The 21,400-nt window shown below is 47.0% G+C and overlaps 1 protein-coding gene across 4 annotated transcripts in view; it reads left to right on the top strand.

The window, feature by feature from the left end:
• Positions 1-21,400, top strand: part of LOC134948694 (kinesin-like protein KIF14) — a 76,731-nt gene that overhangs the window by 12,363 nt on the left and 42,968 nt on the right. For 2 of the 4 annotated variants that reach the window (XR_010183003.1, XM_063936860.1), the window contains exons 1-5: positions 5,892-7,007; positions 8,257-8,306; positions 8,479-8,571; positions 10,338-10,504; positions 11,016-11,174. Coding sequence is in view for 3 of the 4 variants with exons in the window: in XM_063936860.1 (XP_063792930.1) it covers positions 6,868-7,007; positions 8,257-8,306; positions 8,479-8,571; positions 10,338-10,504; positions 11,016-11,174 (609 nt within the window). In the remaining variant the exon portion in view is untranslated. Of the gene's footprint in view, positions 1-5,891; positions 7,008-8,026; positions 8,148-8,256; positions 8,307-8,478; positions 8,572-10,337; positions 10,505-11,015; positions 11,175-21,400 lie in introns of those variants that run through there. The other 2 variants (XM_063936861.1, XM_063936862.1) reach the window with 2 other exon arrangements.

Genomic DNA, 21,400 nt, shown 5'->3' on the forward strand with positions numbered 1-21,400 from the left:
GAGATTGAGGACAATTTACTAACTCCCAGTACTGTGGAAGGCTATTCTCCAATAAGATTAACCCCCTAACTGACGTGTGTGAATGCATGTCATATGAGAATATCCATCTAAGTGATTTTGTTCTGCACAAGTTAAGTGTTTAGATCACATTGCTGCAGTGTCCTAGTTGTCCACACAAACCTTACATGGTGAGAATATGTCCTGTTGGGAATATACTTAGAATTTTTTGAACAGTTGGGACCACATAAATAAAACCGCTATTTATTGAGATAGGGTCACTCTAACAATCCCTCATTATTAGCAGTAATCACAAGTGTTTTAGAATGGTATCCACTTAAGGTATTTATACATGAATTACTGATTTTGATCACTTTATTCTGTGATTAATAGTGGAATCCTCAATTTAATTATCCCAACAGCAAGCCATAATATCCCAAGGAGGGGAGCGCACAATTTATGTATACAATCCTATAGGTCAATATTGACAATAAGCACAATGATATAGTTGTATGATTATTACAAGAAAGAATTATCTAGCTGACTGATTATATTAGAGACTAGTGTGTGTTCTGATTATATTTTTTATTTTTTCTTCTGCACTATTCACTATTTCACATATTCTTTTTGAATACTTCGCCAGCTATCCACTATTAGTATTTTAAACCAATTACAATAAAGGTTATGTTTTATAGGAAGTTGTCCTATACCTAGATTCAGATTTGTCATTACAGTAAGTTACAGATGAGTGCCCCAATGTGGAATACTTTTTCTTTTTGTGTTTTATTATGATGAATTTATTCCAGGGAGCACCCCCAAATTAATGGTTAATACCAAGAATTTTCTCTGAGAATTGTCTTCAAATATAAACAATGGGAAGTAACTGACTGACATGAATATATGACCTATATGATCTGTGCGGATTTTTCTCTTGTTTCAGAACCTATATTTAATCTGAGATCTTCTCTCAGGCTTCTTTATCCAGCACGATCAATAATATATAGGGTTGATTTGTTTGAAATATAATTAATATTATTGTAGGTAGGGGGACACTTTCCTTTTTCAAAAGCAGTCAGTATATTGTAACAATGGCTAATTTCAGCTTATCAGCTGAAATAAATAAAAGAAGGGATCGTTGGACAAGTGAATTGGACAGTATCTTCCCAGAAAATGGAAGGGAAGAGACCTCAACACAGGGGTGGCATGAAGATCTATTACAATTAAAATATTATCTCTCTAAACAATCGAGAACTTGGTGGGAGATGACTACGTTCGAAAATTATGTTAAACACAAAATTACGCCCAGGGGTCTACGCCCAAGGGTATTTCCCTCTTTTGAACTCGCAACCGAAAATTTAAGAACAGAATGGGAGGATATTTTAAAGAAATGTACACATGATCTCATGATGGTACTTATAAAACATGACAACCTCTTGTTAGATCAATATACAAAAGAAATAGATTTACTGACAAATAAACTGAAAAACTTCGAACAAGAAACACAATTTCAAACAATGTTTGATAAATATAAGAGAGAATTAGCAGAACAAGAGAAAGTAATTATTGAACGCAAAAGAGGGAAATTTTCTAGGGATAAGAGGGATTATGCCCTCAACCAGGTTTTCAGATGGAATGTACGAAAGACCACTGGGAATGAGAGAAGACCATCACATGGATACACATCATCAGACCAGGAATCCTCAGGGACTGAAGATACTGGTAGATCTTATTCAATCAAGGAGAATCTACCATCACACTCGTCAAGGGATTTTTTAGATCAACCCTCGGGTCCCATTTTGGACCAAAGAGAAAGATTAGGAGGGGGAAGAAACACCAGAAACAAGAACAGATGGGAGACAAAAGACACTGGGAAACATCAGAAGAAAACTTACAAAAGGAGATAAATTGTTGTGATCTGGGAGAGGACAAGTTGAGAATAATTAACTTGACCTCTCAGGAGTTGAGTGAGTGCCATATGAAAGTCCTCAGCAGAGGACTTAGTTTCTCCCCAGAATCCCACTTTGATCGTTTTAAGTGGGAAAAAGATCTACAATTATTTGGAAGAAAGCTCCTCCTTACAAAATTTTATGTCAACTCCTCTTCTGATCCTAGACAAAGTCAACAAGCAACTAGCTTAAATCTCAACAACCCAGTGATTGACATCAGGGAAAGTCTTAACTCACCTATGGAATTATCCATTGAAGATCAAGCAGCTATTGTGACCCTGCAACAATTAGCAGATGAAGGAGGAGATACACTCCCTTCATCTAGACCCGTTTGCAAGAAAAAAGGCACTTTTTGCCCACAGACTAATATCTGCCCAGCAGTACAGACATTCATGGACCTGGTATCAAGAGATCTTGATAAGATGATGGATAGGACTGGCAGCTATGGTAGGATTAGTTCCAATATGAACAAAGAAGAAATGGAAGCTATAAAAGAGATACAATCTTGGAGTAATGTTGTCATCAAGCAGTCAGATAAGGGGGGCAACATTGTCCTTTGGGACAAGGAGGCGTATATCTCAGAAGCAAAAAGACAGTTGAACGATGCTTCTTGCTATAAACGATTAAGAACTAACCCCCTGGAGACATTCAAAACTGACTATGGAATAATGATAACTCAGGCACTTCAGGATGGCACAATCACCAAGACAGAATATAAATTCTTGGAGGTAGATGAACCTGTAGTGGCGACCTTTTACATGTTACCTAAAATTCATAAACATGAGAAAATGCCACCAGGTCGCCCTATTGTGTCAGGAATTAAAAACTTAACAGAACCTGCAAGTAATTTCCTAGATACACATCTGAGGAAATTCGTCACTAACCTACCATCCTATACACAAGATTCAAGAGATGTCTTACGTAAACTGGATGAAATCCAGATTGATGAAGGGGTTCTGCTCATAACATGTGATGTGGAATCTCTTTATACGAGCATTAAACACGAGATTGGTGTACAGGCAGTACGATATTTTTTGGAAAGAGAAGGTCTGACAGATTTTAGCCTCTTCCTATTACAATTACTTACCTTTGTACTGACCAAGAATTTCTTCGTGTTTAATGACCAGTTTTTCTTGCAAATCAGGGGCACTGCGATGGGGGCGGCTTGTGCCCCCACGTATGCGAACGTATATTTGGGGTGGTGGGAGGAGACCCATGTGTTTAATGAAGAGAACGAAAAATACACCCAAAAAATCCTTATATGGATGAGGTATATAGACGACCTTCTGATCCTATGGGACGGGTCAGCAGATGAATTTGTCGAATTCCTTGGAAAATTGAATAATAACAACCTCAATCTCAAACTTACTTATGAGATGAGTGAAACACAGATCACATTTTTGGACCTGAGGATTGAAAGGTCAAGTGATGGGAGAATCATGACGGATCTCCATAGAAAACACACTGCCACCAATAGTGTCTTGCATAGGACTAGTGCTCATTTCCCACCTGTTCTAAAAGGCATTCCAAGAGGGGAATTCCTGCGTTTGAAAAGGAACTGTTCAGATAATTCAACATTTGAACAACGCGCTAAAGAGCTATCGGAGAGATTAATTAAACGCGGCTATAGCAAGAGAGCGATTAAGAAGGCCTTATATCAAGCAAGGAATAAGGACAGAAATATTCTCCTTTATTCAGAGAAAAAGAACAAATCAGAGTCCAATACCATCAGATTTGTAGGGGATTTCTGTGCAGAATGGCAGAACATACAATACACATTACAGAAATTCTTACCTGTATTAAAATTGGATCCAGATCTTAACAAAGCCTTGGGCTCAAGGATACCCATAAGTTGGAGAAGATCGGCCAACTTAAAGGATAAGCTCTCAGATAGCCATTTTGTCAAAATTAAGAAGAAGCCACCAACAGTACGAGGCTCCTATAGATGTGGAGGATGTAAAGCCTGTAGCTTTATGCAACGCACTACAGAAGTCCAAGATAAATATCTTCACAGACATACCATCAGGGACTTCATTAATTGTAAAACCACAGGGGTGGTATACTGTCTAATGTGTCCCTGTGACAAACATTATGTAGGGATGACTACACGCCCATTGAAGCAACGAGTGCTGGAGCATGTGGGGAATATTAGGAATTCCAAAGGGGACCTCGATAAGTTCAAACCCCTTACATCAGTTGCAAGACACTTTTATATGCAACATGATTCGAATTTTAACGAATTAAGGGTGTTTGGACTGGAAAAGATTCACTTGGGAATTAGAGGAGGAAATCTGACCCAGGAATTACTGAGGAGGGAAAGCTACTGGACGTTCATGCTAGGGGGTCTGCATCCAGAGGGTCTAAATGAATATATTAATTATAGTGCATTTTTGAATTAGAATAAAGGTTCTGAGTATTCAGAAACTTAATGATCAATTATATATTTTATATCTGTATGAATACATATATTGTTTGTCACTATAGATAGGGTAACATATGTTTGACACCTTTTTCACTTCTGTTTTGTTTTTAGGCTTTTGTGTTAGCACAATTTTTATTTTTATTTTCTTCACTTATACATCATACACTATTAATCTTCTTATGAACATCCAATAACCTTTGATTACTACACAGGGCTATAGTCACTTTTACTGACACATGCTCATGTACACTAATTACATCATACAATATTTATAATTAATGTATTTGATAGGTTCTGTATAATAAGCATGAAGCTATCATCACTACTTTATTTATTGTTTACACAGGGTTTTATTTTGTCACCCCTCCTTTTCACAATCCACATAATCACAGGTGTAATGTTTAAGTTTTAATCATTTATTGATGCACATATGCAGACATATTTAATCAAGCTGCTGTGTACCTATCTGGAGAAATAACAGACTATTGTGATTCAATAACTCCGGAATACGGCTTGCATGAACTATTCGGATTGGTGAATGGAGCTGTCACTCACCTTTCTCCCACATGATGTCAACACGGACCAAGCAATCCCTGATGAGGACTAAAGGAGATTTGTATTGGCTATTCAGGCTATCAATCAACGCCATGGCCAATTACAGTATATATTTGGAATGAGATGTCCCTGCATTAGGGGAAGAACGGAACTGTTAGGTGGTATTGCCTGTCAATCAGAACGTACGGACGCTGACTGGTTCATTTGTCTGTTATAATGCCCTTCCGCCCGGCGCTCGGGTTCACCTCGTTAAAGCTTATATGCGAAATGCGCATTGGTTAGCACGCCATCCACCTTCTGGGTGCCGTGTTTTTAAAAGATCACACTGTCTCCATACACTAAATTGAAATGTGCAATTATTGATGTAAATCTGATATCCGGGGCACCGGACAAATGTACCTTAGGACGTTACCAGATATTAAATAAGTGTTGTCTCCCTCTCACCAAGGATTTAGTAAGGCTTATCTGGCTATAGCTGAGAGATTAAGCATAATATTATGCACAATTGCTTATTACGGCAATGAACAATAGGACACGCAGCTAATTGACAGCTAATCTTCGTTTTCATTCAGTCAGTAGAAAAGGGTTAATTCACAGAAACAGATATCCTCATTTCTATGTATAGTGCAGACTGTGTGTTATGTTATACGGCAGTTGCAGGAGAATGTAACCAGCAGCACAAGCTTTGGATACATTGTAAATCAGCCAGGCTATGATAGCACTGACACGGCTGAATTTTGAAACATTTGTTGCGGATCACTGAATACATGGGTCTACTGTCTGCATAACACGTTAGTGATACTTTCTATTGCAGTAAGACCATTCCAGTTTGATTCAATCAGCCGTAGATGACACACTGTTTTAAGTGATATAGATCAAACACTGGGAGTGTATACCATTTATACCTTCTGACTTAGCAATATTATTACGGCTTGTTTGTGCTGCCTCTTATCTATTACATACAGGAGATTGAGGACAATTTACTAACTCCCAGTACTGTGGAAGGCTATTCTCCAATAAGATTAACCCCCTAACTGACGTGTGTGAATGCATGTCATATGAGAATATCCATCTAAGTGATTTTGTTCTGCACAAGTTAAGTGTTTAGATCACATTGCTGCAGTGTCCTAGTTGTCCACACAAACCTTACATGGTGAGAATATGTCCTGTTGGGAATATACTTAGAATTTTTTGAACAGTTGGGACCACATAAATAAAACCGCTATTTATTGAGATAGGGTCACTCTAACAATCCCTCATTATTAGCAGTAATCACAAGTGTTTTAGAATGGTATCCACTTAAGGTATTTATACATGAATTACTGATTTTGATCACTTTATTCTGTGATTAATAGTGGAATCCTCAATTTAATTATCCCAACAGCAAGCCATAATATCCCAAGGAGGGGAGCGCACAATTTATGTATACAATCCTATAGGTCAATATTGACAATAAGCACAATGATATAGTTGTATGATTATTACAAGAAAGAATTATCTAGCTGACTGATTATATTAGAGACTAGTGTGTGTTCTGATTATATTTTTTATTTTTTCTTCTGCACTATTCACTATTTCACATATTCTTTTTGAATACTTCGCCAGCTATCCACTATTAGTATTTTAAACCAATTACAATAAAGGTTATGTTTTATAGGAAGTTGTCCTATACCTAGATTCAGATTTGTCATTACAGTAAGTTACAGATGAGTGCCCCAATGTGGAATACTTTTTCTTTTTGTGTTTTATTATGATGAATTTATTCCAGGGAGCACCCCCAAATTAATGGTTAATACCAAGAATTTTCTCTGAGAATTGTCTTCAAATATAAACAATGGGAAGTAACTGACTGACATGAATATATGACCTATATGATCTGTGCGGATTTTTCTCTTGTTTCAGAACCTATGTGTAGTTTCACAACAGCTGGAGGTCCGCAGTTTGGACATGCCTGCCCTGAGATGTTTTGCAATCACTTGTACTGTGGAGGTCTTTATCCAAAGAGGAGGAGCAGGTGGTGTACAAAATATGGACCAGATGCCTTTCCTACACAAATCTCCAGCTACAACTATTAAAATGAAAGATGGGTACAGAAATCTAATCAGTCTTCTGATGCCAAGATATTTATTTCCCCATAATAACATATCAGCTGCTTTTCACTTTGCTTTGCCTTCCTCTAGCTAGATCAACAATTCTAAGTCCATAGAAGAATAGTTTGTACATGATGTTGTTTTTGTCAACAACTCTTGTTACTTGTATCTTAAAACACCCCTGATTTATGGCACGCTGCTAGGGCTGACTCATTGAAAATGCAGCCTCCCTCTGGAAATTCTGTACATAGTATCACTTTGACATTTTATGAACACCAACTGAGTAAATACTGACATAAAAGGGTTATAGTAATTCGGAGTCCAATGGGATGTGTAAGGTTAAAGCTTTAATGGGTATGTGAACCCTCAAACCATAACTACTGTATGATTTCACTTCTTTATGTGTTATAGAGAACTATGTCCAAAATATATACAATGTGCTAACCTGTGCACACTGAGCTTAGTCACTGGATATTCACTATTGTGCAAATATGGACACTCCAGCAAGGAACAGGGGAATATACCCTAGGTAGTTAGCTGGCGTTTATTCTTTGTTCTTCAGCTACTAGATGGATTAAGTTTTTCCCTTGGCAGCTGTCTTTGTAGTCTGAGGACTAAGGAACCTTCAATTTACTTTACAAAGAACAAAGGGGTCAATGGGACAAATCTTGACAGTGGTTTGGGGCAGTCCTAGTCAGTGTATAGGAAGTAAAGTCCTGAATGGTTAGCAAAGTCTGCAGCACTTAGTGGTTGGCAGACGGGTGAACCAATCAGAAACACTTTCACATTTGTTCCCCTGTCCATTCTTAACATTTTTGTAGCACACTGTTCTTCTATACATTTCAAATTCTTAAAGTACTTTCCAGTTCTGGAGTATAGAAAATAGCAACATGACTAAGTGGTGATCGTGTAAACAAACCTCTTTTAGTAGATTATAGATTGCTCATAAAATTGCAAGATTGCTCATAAATAATGTAGAAATAAACCTCAAGCCATATGAATTGTTTATTATCTAGATAATTGTCCATTTAGTACCTACTTCTACTCACCACCTGGATGAATGGACAAAATACTGCAACATACAAGTTCCTGTATGCTTCAAGGCATCAACCACAGATGGATCATTAACGTGTCACGGTGAACAAAATGGCAAATAGAAAGTTATATTTATGGTGAACATTATGCCTGAATCTTTCAAAATATGTTCCTCCCATTTATTTATATATATATATATATTTTCTCCTAGAGGAAGGAATTCACACTCCAGACATACTTCGGGGTTCCTAATAGGAAAAGGTGAAGTATTTGTCTGTTCTTGGTAAGCTATGTCCACCTGTAGAACATCACACATCTTCCATTCAGATGAAAAGCAAAACATGTCTCCACCCAATAGTCCTCTCATACAGCATTCCATGGAGAACCTGTGTTGCGTTGCTGTACCAGTGACCCAGGTGTTTTTGTCTTGCAGTCTCAACCGCTAAAGGCTTCATTCTTCAACTGCTAACTGATCTCCATGAAATCTCCACATCAAGCAATGATGTTGAAATCTATGAGCAGCAGGGTGAGCAAATGATGTAAAGTGAGTTGTAATTTGTGTGCTACAGTTAGGCAGAAGGAAGATACTCCTTTTTCTGCTTCAAATGGCTCAAATGTATCAAGCCTTGGAGAGTGATAAATTGCACGGTGATAAAGTACCAACCAATCAGCTCCTAACTGCCATGTTACAGGCTGTGTTTGAAAAATGACAGGAGCGGATTGATGGTACTGTATCACCGTGCAATTTATCTCTCTCCAAGGCTTGATGAATCTGGGCCTAAAATTCAAGGAGCTGTACAGTAACCCTAATTCAGATTTCCCCAGAATTCGCCTTCTCTCAAAGAAACGTCAGGGTACCATTTTAGTCCAGTCAACTACCATCATCCCCCATTTTATGCCTGTTTGATGTAAACATTTTATACTGGTCAGTCACATTAGTGGAGCTTAGGGTAGGGTGCCTGTACATTTTGACTGAGGGAGTGCATTCCCTAACCATGGTGAAATCCTTCTAGACTATTGTGAATTGGAGAAAATGCAACCTCGGTGGTTTTGGGAGTAGAGATCACTTCAGTTTTATTCAGTTCTTTTTAGTGCAAGTTTAAATTTGTCTTACTGGCTATCCCAAACACGTAACATCTGGATAGCTAATGAGATGCCGTTTTTGAGATCCGTACATAACCGAGCAAATCTAAAGCAATCATCTGTTATTGGGAGTAATGTGCGAGTAACCTGCTAATTTAGTTTGGGGCAGATTGGGAGCTTTAATGTCACCTGAAAAACCTCTGAAAGTTGTCTCATGCGCTTAGAAGTAAAACCAACGGTATGTGGGATAAGCACAAATGTACTGTACTTCGGGTTAGGACACAATTGGCTGTAGCCACATCAATTAGCAACACAGTGGTAGGTGGAGCCTGCCACTGTAGAAGGGGTCATTTTATAAGTTGATAAACTAGTACACTGGAAGATGAAGCAAATACAAATGGGAAACACCAAAGTGTGGAATACAAACACTGGTTCTGTGAATGGTGCAGTGAATTCTTAGTGACCTCCATACAACAGAAGGCATTCTAGTAACCAAAATACAGCAGAGCATTATTTTGATAACCATACAGTTGGGAGACAAACAACCCTTCCCTTGCCATATGTTGTGCACCCTCAACCAATCCTTGTCACCTTATTCTTACTTTACTGGTGGTAAGTGTACATACCGTATGGCGGTAGCACAGATGCCTTTGGTTTTGTATGGCGGGTGCACAGATGGTTTAGGTATTGTATGGCAGGTGCCAGGTTACTACCTATTGTAGGGACACATCTATCCTGTTGTACACTTAATTATTATATCTTGCAATTTCCTTTTGCTTTCAGCTGTACACAAAATACAACACTGTTGAAGTGCAGGGATGACAATCTAAAATCCCTTTTGAAGTACCTTTCTAAATAAATGACAGATCAGGTTTTGTGTGTGTGTGTGTGTGTGTGTGTGTTTTTGTGTTTTTTTTTATATATATACTGTATAAACTGATGTCAGACTTACATGACTGCATGATTACCCTTAGTGTTGATGACTTTGGCTTGGTATGATTTAGATTTTACACTTAAATATTAAGTCTCGAACAGCCAGTGTACACTACTTTAACATAAAAGTGTAACATTTTCTGATAGTGTTGTCAGACTATGTAGATTTGTAGGACTGAACTAATTTAGCCTAAGCTCATTTTTGTTTAAATGTTAAAGTATAAATAGTATTCTGTGTTCCATTCTAACTTCATGTCATGTGTTCCTCTGTTGAAGAATTAGGTGATGTGGGTATCCAGCACCATATCCTCAGCATATCCTCCGCTTTCAAACATATGGCTGTATCTGTCCAGCAGCTTCATATATCCCAGTCCTCCTACCTCACACATCAGCTAGTTGGTGAAGTAAAGAAACTGGGGAGCAGTGTGACATTTCTGCTCCATGTAAGTCCACCCCAACCCCCACCTCCACCCTGTATTTGCAGGCAGCATCTCAGGGCAAAGTATTTTTGGTTTCCATGGCTCTGAAAGAAGTCGTTTGATAGCCAGTAATAAAACAAAAAGGACGTTTAAGAGAACAGCTCATAAAGTTGACATGCCGTGAATTAGAAAATGGCAGTGTTTAGTTTTAACAAGTCTCACAGTAAGATGTTATAGCAACTTAAGGGTTTTCTGTTGCGTTGTCTCAAGTTTTGCAAATTCACACAGTTCCGGGATTTAAAACAAAAGCTTTGCATGCCAAACATTGTATGGTGGCAAGCAGTGAGCATATTGGACAATTTTAAGTATGGTTTGAGGTTATGCGCATAGTACATAGTGAATGTCATTAATATGGGCACTTCATATAAATGGCAGTGTAAAGGTTTTTTTTCCCCTTGATTATGATTGCCACAGTTGCAGTCTGAATTAGTTACAGATGCCTCATCTCATGCCAACTATCCTTTTGTTTGCACAGGGTTGTGAATGTGACATTACATCAATGTTGAAAAAGTCAAAGAAACAGATAAACCAATCTATCGCAGTCATTGCTGGTTTTCTGGGCCAAATCTCCATTACTAGGCAACCTAACTTCATTCAGCCTCTGGAAGAACAATGTGGCTTGGAGCAGGCAGAGGTAAGGGGCACAAGTAAATGATAGAAGATTTATACTATAGTTGGCAGTGTTGGATTACAATTTATGGGGATGATTTACTATGCTGAGTGCAATAAGCAGACAGGACCTCCAGACATGATCAATACACTACTAACTAAAACAGGATAAGTGTGGCTGTGACAGGACGATACCGTACGGAAGCACTCGCAGCTTCCGCGTCCCGTTGACTGCGCACAGAATGGAAGGTCAAGCCGCACGAGGCCTGACCACATAGGGGATTCCCGCTTACCGTCAGTAACCGCCTGTTACTGACTCCACCCACTGCGCTGTGGGCGGGTTCTCGCTGCCACCACCAAACTCCTAACCTGCCGTGGCGTTTGGAACCACGGTTCTGCTCTGTATGTGCCGACGCACTGCTTTACCACACCTGTGTGGTGTCGACGAATCCCCACTAGCCACTTGCTAGGCCTCTACCGGTAGCTGGCGGAAGGCGGAGCTTGGAGACGTCAGGTGCTTCCCTGGACAGCCGGAGAACGGGGCTAGGTTTGGCCTAACCCTGTTGGTCACAAGATGAAGCAGTCTTCTTGAGGCAAAGGTGTTTATTGCTCAAATAACCTTTAAAAAGGCTCCTCCCTATTGCTAGGGGCAACAGCATACAATCAAGATCTTTTCAGCAGAAGAAGATGTTACAATACACAATCCTATGGGCCAACTGCCCTTCTTTTATCCCTCTCCAAGACCCCTTACCACAGGGGGTAAGCCCGCCCTGTGGTGTACAACCAATCAATGTTTACCCATGAGCTGTGCATGCTCTGGTCTCATGCACACGTAACATTGTTCCCTATGGACAGTGGGGAGTGGTCGGTCTCCTGTGACTCTCCCATCTGGGAGAGCAGGATACTCCCACGGTGCCGTTCAGTCTGGCTGGGGGGAAGTTTTCCCTCCTAAATCTGACTTCCAGAAACCTGCCCGGGACCCCTCTCACTGCCTGCAGCCTGGATTTGGGCTCCAGAGCTGGGCAGCCTGGCTCCCCAGTCCAGGTTTCCTGGCCACTACGGCTGATCTCCATGGAGCTCCAAGAAACCACTCAGCTTGTTTCATAGCTAAGCTGCTTCTCTTTCTCCCTGTGCCCATTGGAACTGTGAGGCTGGATGGGAAAGCATTCCGTTTTTAGGGAAAAGGTCTGGGAGAATCCATCAGCCTGCACAGCTATGGATTCCCCCCTCCTGGGACACACAATCAAGTAAGTGCATTTTACCTTTACATACATTACATTTAAATCACACTGTACATGTTTATACATTTAAATACACTCTGAGCCTGCACAGGCTCCACATACCTAGGCACTGCATGTTTTACACAATGTCCTAACTACTGTGCCTTCCCTAGCCCTGCAGCCCTCCCTCTGTGCTGGAGGTATGGGGCTGGCTTCCCCCATCCTCCAGCCTGCCTTCCTGCCTCTGGGGTTCCAGGGAGCTGGCTCTCCCTGTCCCCCCAGTGTGGCACTACTTTTGTGGCCCCGCCGCACGCAGCGGCGCACCCCCCTGTACCGAAGTCCGGCGGCCCGGGACACTTGTCCCGACCGCCGTGACCCTGGCTTGTTTCAGCGCTGAGGCGCCGGGAGCGTAGCTCCCGGACCCCAGCGCTCACCATCCTGCTGGGCAGCCTACTTTCACCCACGCCGCTAGGGAGCCGGCTAGCCCGGTCCCCCATGAGCGGCGCCTGTCTGGTAGCCTCGCTGCAGCGTCCGGCGGGGAGCCGAGCTGCAGCGCACCCCCCTCGCCGGCTAGCAGCCCGGGACGTCCGTCCCGGCTGCTGCGGCTGGCCACCCGTGCTGGGCTGAGGCGCTGGGAGCAGAGCTCCCGGCCCCCAGCGGCGGCTCTCACATAGAGCACTGCAGCGGGAGCCGAGCTCCCAGCCGCAGCGCTCACCCTTCTCCCCGGCGCGCACACTCCAGTGCGCCCGGGGCTACACTGACCGCTGCCGGGAGCGGAGCTCCCGGACTCCGGCGGTCAGCGGCTGCCTCCTCTCCCCCGGCGCGCACACTCTGCTGAGCGCGCCGGGGGCTGTCCTCCCTGCCGTGGTCTCCGGAGAGGTCCGGGACCACGGCACAACCATAAAATACATTTTTTATATTAATAAAACACGGCGCCTAGCGCCCACAATACATTTTTAAATCTGGCGCCAAGCGCCCATTGTCTTTAACAAATGGCGCCGGGCACTAGGGATTAACCCCTTCAGTGCCAAGGCGGCCATTTGGCTCGTGGCTGGGGCTCTCCGGCCACACTCCTCCCCCCCCATTCAAGCGGGTCAACCAGGGACCCATGTCCCAACGATTTGGGTCCTGGTTCCGCAGTCCTTAATGGGGTTACCGGGAGTTCTTTGGGGGTTCAGGCTCCTCCTGCCGTGACAGTCCGTCTGCGTTGCTATGAGCCTTGCCTTGCTTGTGGATAATATGGAAGTCATAAACCTGAAGAGCAAGGCTCCACCGCAACAGTCTGCCGTTTTCCCCCGTGGTGTGTTGGAGCCACCGTAATGGATTGTGGTCCGTTACCACCGTAAAATGGCGGCCATACAAATAGGGCTGAAGCTTCTTCACAGCCCAAACAATAGCCAAACACTCCTTTTCAATTGTGGCATACCCCACCTCCCGCGGTAGCAGCTTTCTGCTCAAATAGGCCACAGGGTGCTCCTGTCCATCCGGCCCCTCCTGGCTCAGTACTGCCCCGAGTCCGTACTGTGACGCATCAGTTTGTACAACAAAGTTTTTACTATAGTCCGGCGCCATCACTACTGGGGCTTGTACTAGAGCAGTTTTCAACGACTGGAATGCCAACTCACATGCGGTCGTCCAGTCAACTATCTTGGGGAGTTTCTTCTTAGTCAGATCAGTCAGGGGTTTGGCCACAGAACTAAAGTCAGGGACAAAACGTCTGTAGTATCCTGCGATCCCTAAGAAAGCCAGGACCTGTCTCTGGGTTGTGGGCGGGGGCCAGTCGCGGATCGCCTCCACCTTCGCTGGTTCAGGCTTCACCTTACCTCCCCCCACACGGTGCCCCAGGTACTGTACCTCTGTCATCCCCATTTGGCACTTGTCTGCCCTGATGGTCAGACCTGCCCACCGAATCCTCTCTAACACCAACCCCACATGGCCCAGGTGCTCTTCCCAGGTTCGGCTGAAGACAGCAATGTCATCCAAGTAGGCCTGGGCGAACTCTCGGAACCCCTTCAGTAGGTCATCGACCACACTCTGGAAGGTGGCTGGCGCATTCTTCATCCCAAATGGCATCGTTTTGAACTCAAACAAGCCAAAGGAGGTGATGAAAGCGGACCGTTCCTGAGCCTCGGGAGTCATTGGTATCTGCCAATACCCCTTGCTCAGGTCGAACGTAGAGATGTACTTCGCCCCAGCCAGCTCGTCTAACAGTGCGTCAATGCGGGGTAGGGGATAGGCATCGGATTTGGTTACTTCGTTCAACCGGCGGTAGTCTACGCAGAACCTGGTTGTCCGGTCCTTCTTGGGAACCAGTACAACGGAGGCGGCCCAGGGACTGTTGGAGCGCGTGATTACGCCTAGCGCTAACATCTCCTGCACCTCTTGGTAGATACTCGCCTGTGCCTCTGGCGAGACCCGATACGCGGGTTGCCGAATTGGCCTATGCTCACCAGTGTCTACATGATGGGCACATAGGGAAGTCAGGCCGGGCTTCCTGCTGAACTGGGCCTCAAAGGACTGCAGCACTGACTCCAGCTGCTCCCTCTTGTGGTTACCAAGCTCACTGCTCCAGCTAACTTCCTCTACACCACCCTCACCCTTGGCATCCGCGAGGAGGTCAGGAATGGGATCTTTTCCTGGTTCCTCCATCGGCAGGCAGCACACAGCGGCTACCGACTCCACACGCTCGTGGTATGCCTTCAACATGTTTATATGGTAGGTACGCTGCCTCCTACCATCGCTGTCAAATGACACCACGTAGGTGATGTCGCTTAGGCGTTTTGCGACCGTGTATGGTCCCGCCCAGGCAGCCTGGAGCTTGTTCTGACGTGTGGGCACCAGAACCAGCACCTTCTGCCCTACTCCAAAGACCCGAGCACGCGCGCCCTGGTCATACCAAGTCTTCTGCTTGGTCTGTGCTTCCGCAAGATTCGCTTGCGCTAGTCCCATGAGATTCTCTAACCGATCTCTGAGCTTCAACACATACTCCACCACGGACTCATCCTGGTGGATCAGCTCCCCCTCCCAAGACTCCCGGAACAGGTCAAGAGGTCCACGGACTCTGCGGCCATATAGTAACTCGAAGGGTGAGAATCCGGTTGACTCCTGGGGCACTTCCTGATACGCAAACAGGAGGTGCGGCAGGTATCGCTCCCAGTCTCCTCCCTCCGAAGTCACAAATGCCCGTAGCATCTGCTTCAGAGTGCCATTGAATCTCTCGCAAAGTCCGTTAGTCTGGGGATGATAGGGGGCAGTGCGGAGTTGGCGCACTCCACACTTCGCCCAGAGACACTGGACCAGATCACTCATGAACTGCGTCCCTTGATCGGTTAGGACCTCACTGGGAAACCCTACTCTACTAAATATGCCTAGCAGAGCGTCCGCTACCTTTTCCGCAGTGATGGCGGACAGAGCCACAGCCTCTGGATACCGGGTAGCATAATCCACCACGGTGAGGATGTACCTCTTCCCCGATCTACTGGGCACAGGTAGGGGACCGACTATGTCCACGGCCACTCGTTGGAAAGGTTCCCCGACTATTGGCAAAGACCTCAGGGGAGCCCGAGCACTGGGGCGACCAAGCCGTTGGCACACATCACAGGACTTACAGTAGGTCCGGACGTCATCCGACACTCCGGGCCAAAAAAAGTTCTGCGTCAGGCGCCTCAGTGTTCGGTCCCTCCCCTGGTGTCCCGCCAAAGGAATTTCATGGGCAACTGACATCAGTTGCTCCCGAAAGCTCCTGGGAACCACCAGTTGAACTTGCTCCCGCACTGGCCTATCCCCTTCTACCTTTGCTACCCGGTACAGTAACCGTTTCCACCAGGTCACGCTCCCTGCCCCCATCCCAGCAAGGCCGCGGCCAGCTTGGCGCCTCATACCTTCCAGGGATGGGTCAGAGAGCTGAGCTTCCCTAAACTCCTGCCTGCAACCCTCACTTTCTCCTAAGTTTGGACACTCTACAGGGGGAATATTGGGATCAGTCAAGTTGGGGTTAGTCATGGTAGGGTCGGTGTAGTCACTCATACTCACCGCCGGAGTTGGCAAACCACTAGGGACAGGAGCATCACTGGGCACCCGCACAGGATTCAACAAACTGGAACCGACATCCTCTGCGTTGCTAGGGGACGTAGGCCCACCAGAGGCAAGGGGCAGATGTGCTGATCTGGCCGCTGTGGTCTTTTCCTCTGGGATGGCTGACGCTGTGGTTGGCGGTTGTTCAGCCGCTGGGGTCTTTTCCTCTGGGCTGGGCGGTGCTGGCAGAGACGATGAAGACTGTAGTCTGGCCGCTTGACTCCGGGTGATGGCGTTCGCGAAGGCAGTAACGATCCCTCCACCGAGATCATTCCCCAAGACGACATCAGTTGGGAGGCCATCCATTACGGCAACATCTCTTAGCTCTTGTCCAGCTCCCCAGTCGAGGTAGACTCTGGCCATGGGCACTTCTCGCTCTAGCCCATCGGCCACTGTAACTTTTGCAGTGCAACCCTGCAGTACGGCAGCAGGGTCGACCAGGTGGGGGCTTACAATGGTTATGGAGGCCCCAGAGTCTCTTAAGCCTTCGCCCTGCAGGGAGCCCACTTGGACCGGCTGCAGGTGTCGCCACATATTTGGTGGGGGCTTCTTAGCCATACAGGTGACTCTTTCCGTGGAGTCCACCTGTTTCGTGCCACACTCCATCGGACTGACTGGAGGGGGTACAGTCTCTGGAAGCTCATCTTCACGGGTTAAGCAAGCAATCCGGGCTCCAGCACTCGGATTTGGGGCACGAGTCTGGGGTGCTTGGGATGCAGGACAGTTCATCCTCAGATGTCCGATCTTCCCACAGCCATAGCACTTTTTGTCCAGGCGTGGCTCCGATGGCCTCTGATTACTGGCAGGGGCACTGCGGGGCGGTTGCTGGCCAAAAGCACCCGGGTTGGAAGATGCTTGCTTTGGGGGGCGATGAGCTGAAGAGGGGTGTCCCCCTGGTGGTACAGTCTTTTGGGGCTGGCTGCTGGTTGGGCGCTTCTGCCCCTGCGGCCGAATTGCCACATATTTGTCTGCTAACTGGGCAGCCATCTTTAAGCTGGGTGGCTCCCGATCTAGCACCCACTCCTTCACTTCTGGGGCGCACCTGCGGTAGAACTGCTCCCTGCAGATCAGGTCGATCAGTGCGTCCCACGTAGTGGCTTCCGAATCCTTCACCCACTTCACCACGTACTGCCGCAGCTGGGTGGCGAACTGCTCATGGGTGCTGCTAGGATTCTTGGGCAAGTCTCTGAATTTCTTCCTGTAAGACTCGGGAGTGATGAAGAATCGCTGGAGGAGGGCCTTCGCGACTTCGTCGTAGTTCCCACAGTCCTCCGTCGCCACTCCTCGATAGGCCTCCAAGGCCTCTCCATGCAGAGTGGGCACAAGGTGCCTCACCCACTCCGACTTGGGTAGATCGTGTAGTTTGCAAGTCCTTTCAAAAACTTGTAAATGTCCATCAATGTCCCCATCACTGTCTGCAAACTTGGCAAACTGAACTCGTCCTGATCTGTGCACAACAGCTGACAACGGCTCCCGGGGTACCACGGCCTGTGATGCCCGCTCCGCATGCCACATCCGAATGACAAGCATGCGTTCTTGCTCCGTGGCCCTTTCCCCCAATTCCGCTAGCCGATCTGCTAGGGTATCCGGGTCGCCCCCCCTGGGACGTTGGGATCCTGGCCCTGCTAGGGATTGCTGGGAAACATGGCTGTTGTGAGAGAGGGCGGGGCTTGTGGGTCTCACCGGTCCTGTGCGAAGGTCCCCTGTTGGGTCGTCCTCTGCGATGCTGACGCCGTCAGTGTTTTCCACCTCCACCTGAGACTCCTCCCAGCTCCTGAGCGCCGCCTGCATGACGCTCTTGGACGCGTTGAAAGGGATATCCACACCCTTCTCCTGGCATACGATCTCCAGATCATCCTTGGACATTCCGCTGAATTCCGCCATCTTGTGCGTTCTCCTGCGCTGCAGTTACTCCTCTCCTGAGTAACTCGGCTTCTCCAATCGGGTGATGAAAAGCCGCCTGGGATTATCCCACCACTATGCCACCAATTTCTGTGACAGGACGATACCGTACGGAAGCACTCGCAGCTTCCGCGTCCCGTTGACTGCGCACAGAATGGAAGGTCAAGCCGCACGAGGCCTGACCACATAGGGGATTCCCGCTTACCGTCAGTAACCGCCTGTTACTGACTCCACCCACTGCGCTGTGGGCGGGTTCTCGCTGCCACCACCAAACTCCTAACCTGCCGTGGCGTTTGTAACTACGGTTCTGCTCTGTATGTGCCGACGCACTGCTTTACCACACCTGTGTGGTGTCGACGAATCCCCACTAGCCACTTGCTAGGCCTCTACCGGTAGCTGGCGGAAGGCGGAGCTTGGAGACGTCAGGTGCTTCCCTGGACAGCCGGAGAACGGGGCTAGGTTTGGCCTAACCCTGTTGGTCACAAGATGAAGCAGTCTTCTTGAGGCAAAGGTGTTTATTGCTCAAATAACCTTTAAAAAGGCTCCTCCCTATTGCTAGGGGCAACAGCATACAATCAAGATCTTTTCAGCAGAAGAAGATGTTACAATACACAATCCTATGGGCCAACTGCCCTTCTTTTATCCCTCTCCAAGACCCCTTACCACAGGGGGTAAGCCCGCCCTGTGGTGTACAACCAATCAATGTTTACCCATGAGCTGTGCATGCTCTGGTCTCATGCACACCTAACATTGTTCCCTATGGACAGTGGGGAGTGGTCGGTCTCCTGTGACTCTCCCATCTGGGAGAGCAGGATACTCCCACGGTGCCGTTCAGTCTGGCTGGGGGGAAGTTTTCCCTCCTAAATCTGACTTCCAGAAACCTGCCCGGGACCCCTCTCACTGCCTGCAGCCTGGATTTGGGCTCCAGAGCTGGGCAGCCTGGCTCCCCGGTCCAGGTTTCCTGGCCACTACGGCTGATCTCCATGGAGCTCCAAGAAACCACTCAGCTTGTTTCATAGCTAAGCTGCTTCTCTTTCTCCCTGTGCCCATTGGAACTGTGAGGCTGGATGGGAAAGCATTCCGTTTTTAGGGAAAAGGTCTGGGAGAATCCATCAGCCTGCACAGCTATGGATTCCCCCCTCCTGGGACACACAATCAAGTAAGTGCATTTTACCTTTACATACATTACATTTAAATCACACTGTACATGTTTATACATTTAAATACACTCTGAGCCTGCACAGGCTCCACATACCTAGGCACTGCATGTTTTACACAATGTCCTAACTACTGTGCCTTCCCTAGCCCTGCAGCCTGGCTGCTAGGGCTCTCCCTCTGTGCTGGAGGTATGGGGCTGGCTTCCCCCATCCTCCAGCCTGCCTTCCTGCCTCTGGGGTTCCAGGGAGCTGGCTCTCCCTGTCCCCCCAGTGTGGCACTACTTTTGTGGCCCCGCCGCACGCAGCGGCGCACCCCCCTGTACCGAAGTCCGGCGGCCCGGGACACTTGTCCCGGCCGCCGTGACCCTGGCTTGTTTCAGTGCTGAGGCGCCGGGAGCGTAGCTCCCGGACCCCAGCGCTCACCATCCTGCTGGGCAGCCTACTTTCACCCACGCCGCTAGGGAGCCGGCTAGCCCGGTCCCCCATGAGCGGCGCCTGTCTGGTAGCCTCGCTGCAGCGTCCGGCGGGGAGCCGAGCTGCAGCGCACCCCCCTCGCCGGCTAGCAGCCCGGGACGTCCGTCCCGGCTGCTGCGGCTGGCCACCCGTGCTGGGCTGAGGCGCTGGGAGCAGAGCTCCCGGCCCCCAGCGGCGGCTCTCACATAGAGCACTGCAGCGGGAGCCGAGCTCCCAGCCGCAGCGCTCACCCTTCTCCCCGGCGCGCACACTCCAGTGCGCCCGGGGCTACACTGACCGCTGCCGGGAGCGGAGCTCCCGGACTCCGGCGGTCAGCGGCTGCCTCCTCTCCCCCGGCGCGCACACTCTGCTGAGCGCGCCGGGGGCTGTCCTCCCTGCCGTGGTCTCCGGAGAGGTCCGGGACCACGGCACAACCATAAAATACATTTTTTATATTAATAAAACACGGCGCCTAGCGCCCACAATACATTTTTAAATCTGGCGCCAAGCGCCCATTGTCTTTAACAAATGGCGCCGGGCACTAGGGATTAACCCCTTCAGTGCCAAGGCGGCCATTTGCCTTGTGGCTGGGGCTCTCCGGCCACACTGGCATTATATGAACTCTACGAAATATAACTAGTCTGTAAGAGTACCCTGCATTAAAAAGTAGCCTGTAAGGGCACGCTGCAATTAGAGATGTGCACCGGAAATTTTTCGGGTTTTGTGTTTTGGTTTTGGGTTCGGTTCCATGGCCGTGTTTTGGGTTCGAACGCGTTTTGGCAAAACCTCACCGAATTTTTTTTGTCGGATTCGGGTGTGTTTTGGATTCGGGTGTTTTTTTCAAAAAACCCTAAAAAACAGCTTAAATCATAGAATTTGGGGGTCATTTTGATCCCAAAGTATTATTAAATAATAACCATAATTTCCACTCATTTTCAGTCTATTCTGAACACCTCACACCTCACAATATTATTTTTAGTCCTAAAATTTGCACCGAGGTCGCTGGATGACTAAGCTCAGCGACCCAAGTGGCCGACACAAACACCTGGCCCATCTAGGAGTGGCACTGCAGTGTCACGCAGGATGGCCCTTCCAAAAAACACCCCCCAAACAGCACATGACGCAAAGAAAAAAAGAGGCGCAATGAGGTAGCTGTGTGAGTAAGCTAAGCGACCCTAGTGGCCGACACAAACACCTGGCCCATCTAGGAATGGCACTGCAGTGTCAGGCCGGATGGCCCTTCCAAAAAATACTCCCCAAACAGCACATGACGCAAAGAAGAAAAAAAAGAGGCGCAATGAGGTAGCTGTGTGACTAAGATAAGTGACCCTAGTGGCCGACACAAACACCTGGCCCATCTAGGAGTGGCACTGCAGTGTCACGCAGGATGGCCCTTCCAAAAAATACTCCCCAAACAGCACATGACGCAAAGAAGAAAAAAAAGA

The sequence above is a fragment of the Pseudophryne corroboree genome, chromosome 8 (genome assembly GCF_028390025.1).
Source record: "Pseudophryne corroboree isolate aPseCor3 chromosome 8, aPseCor3.hap2, whole genome shotgun sequence".
Lineage (NCBI taxonomy): Eukaryota > Metazoa > Chordata > Amphibia > Anura > Myobatrachidae > Pseudophryne > Pseudophryne corroboree.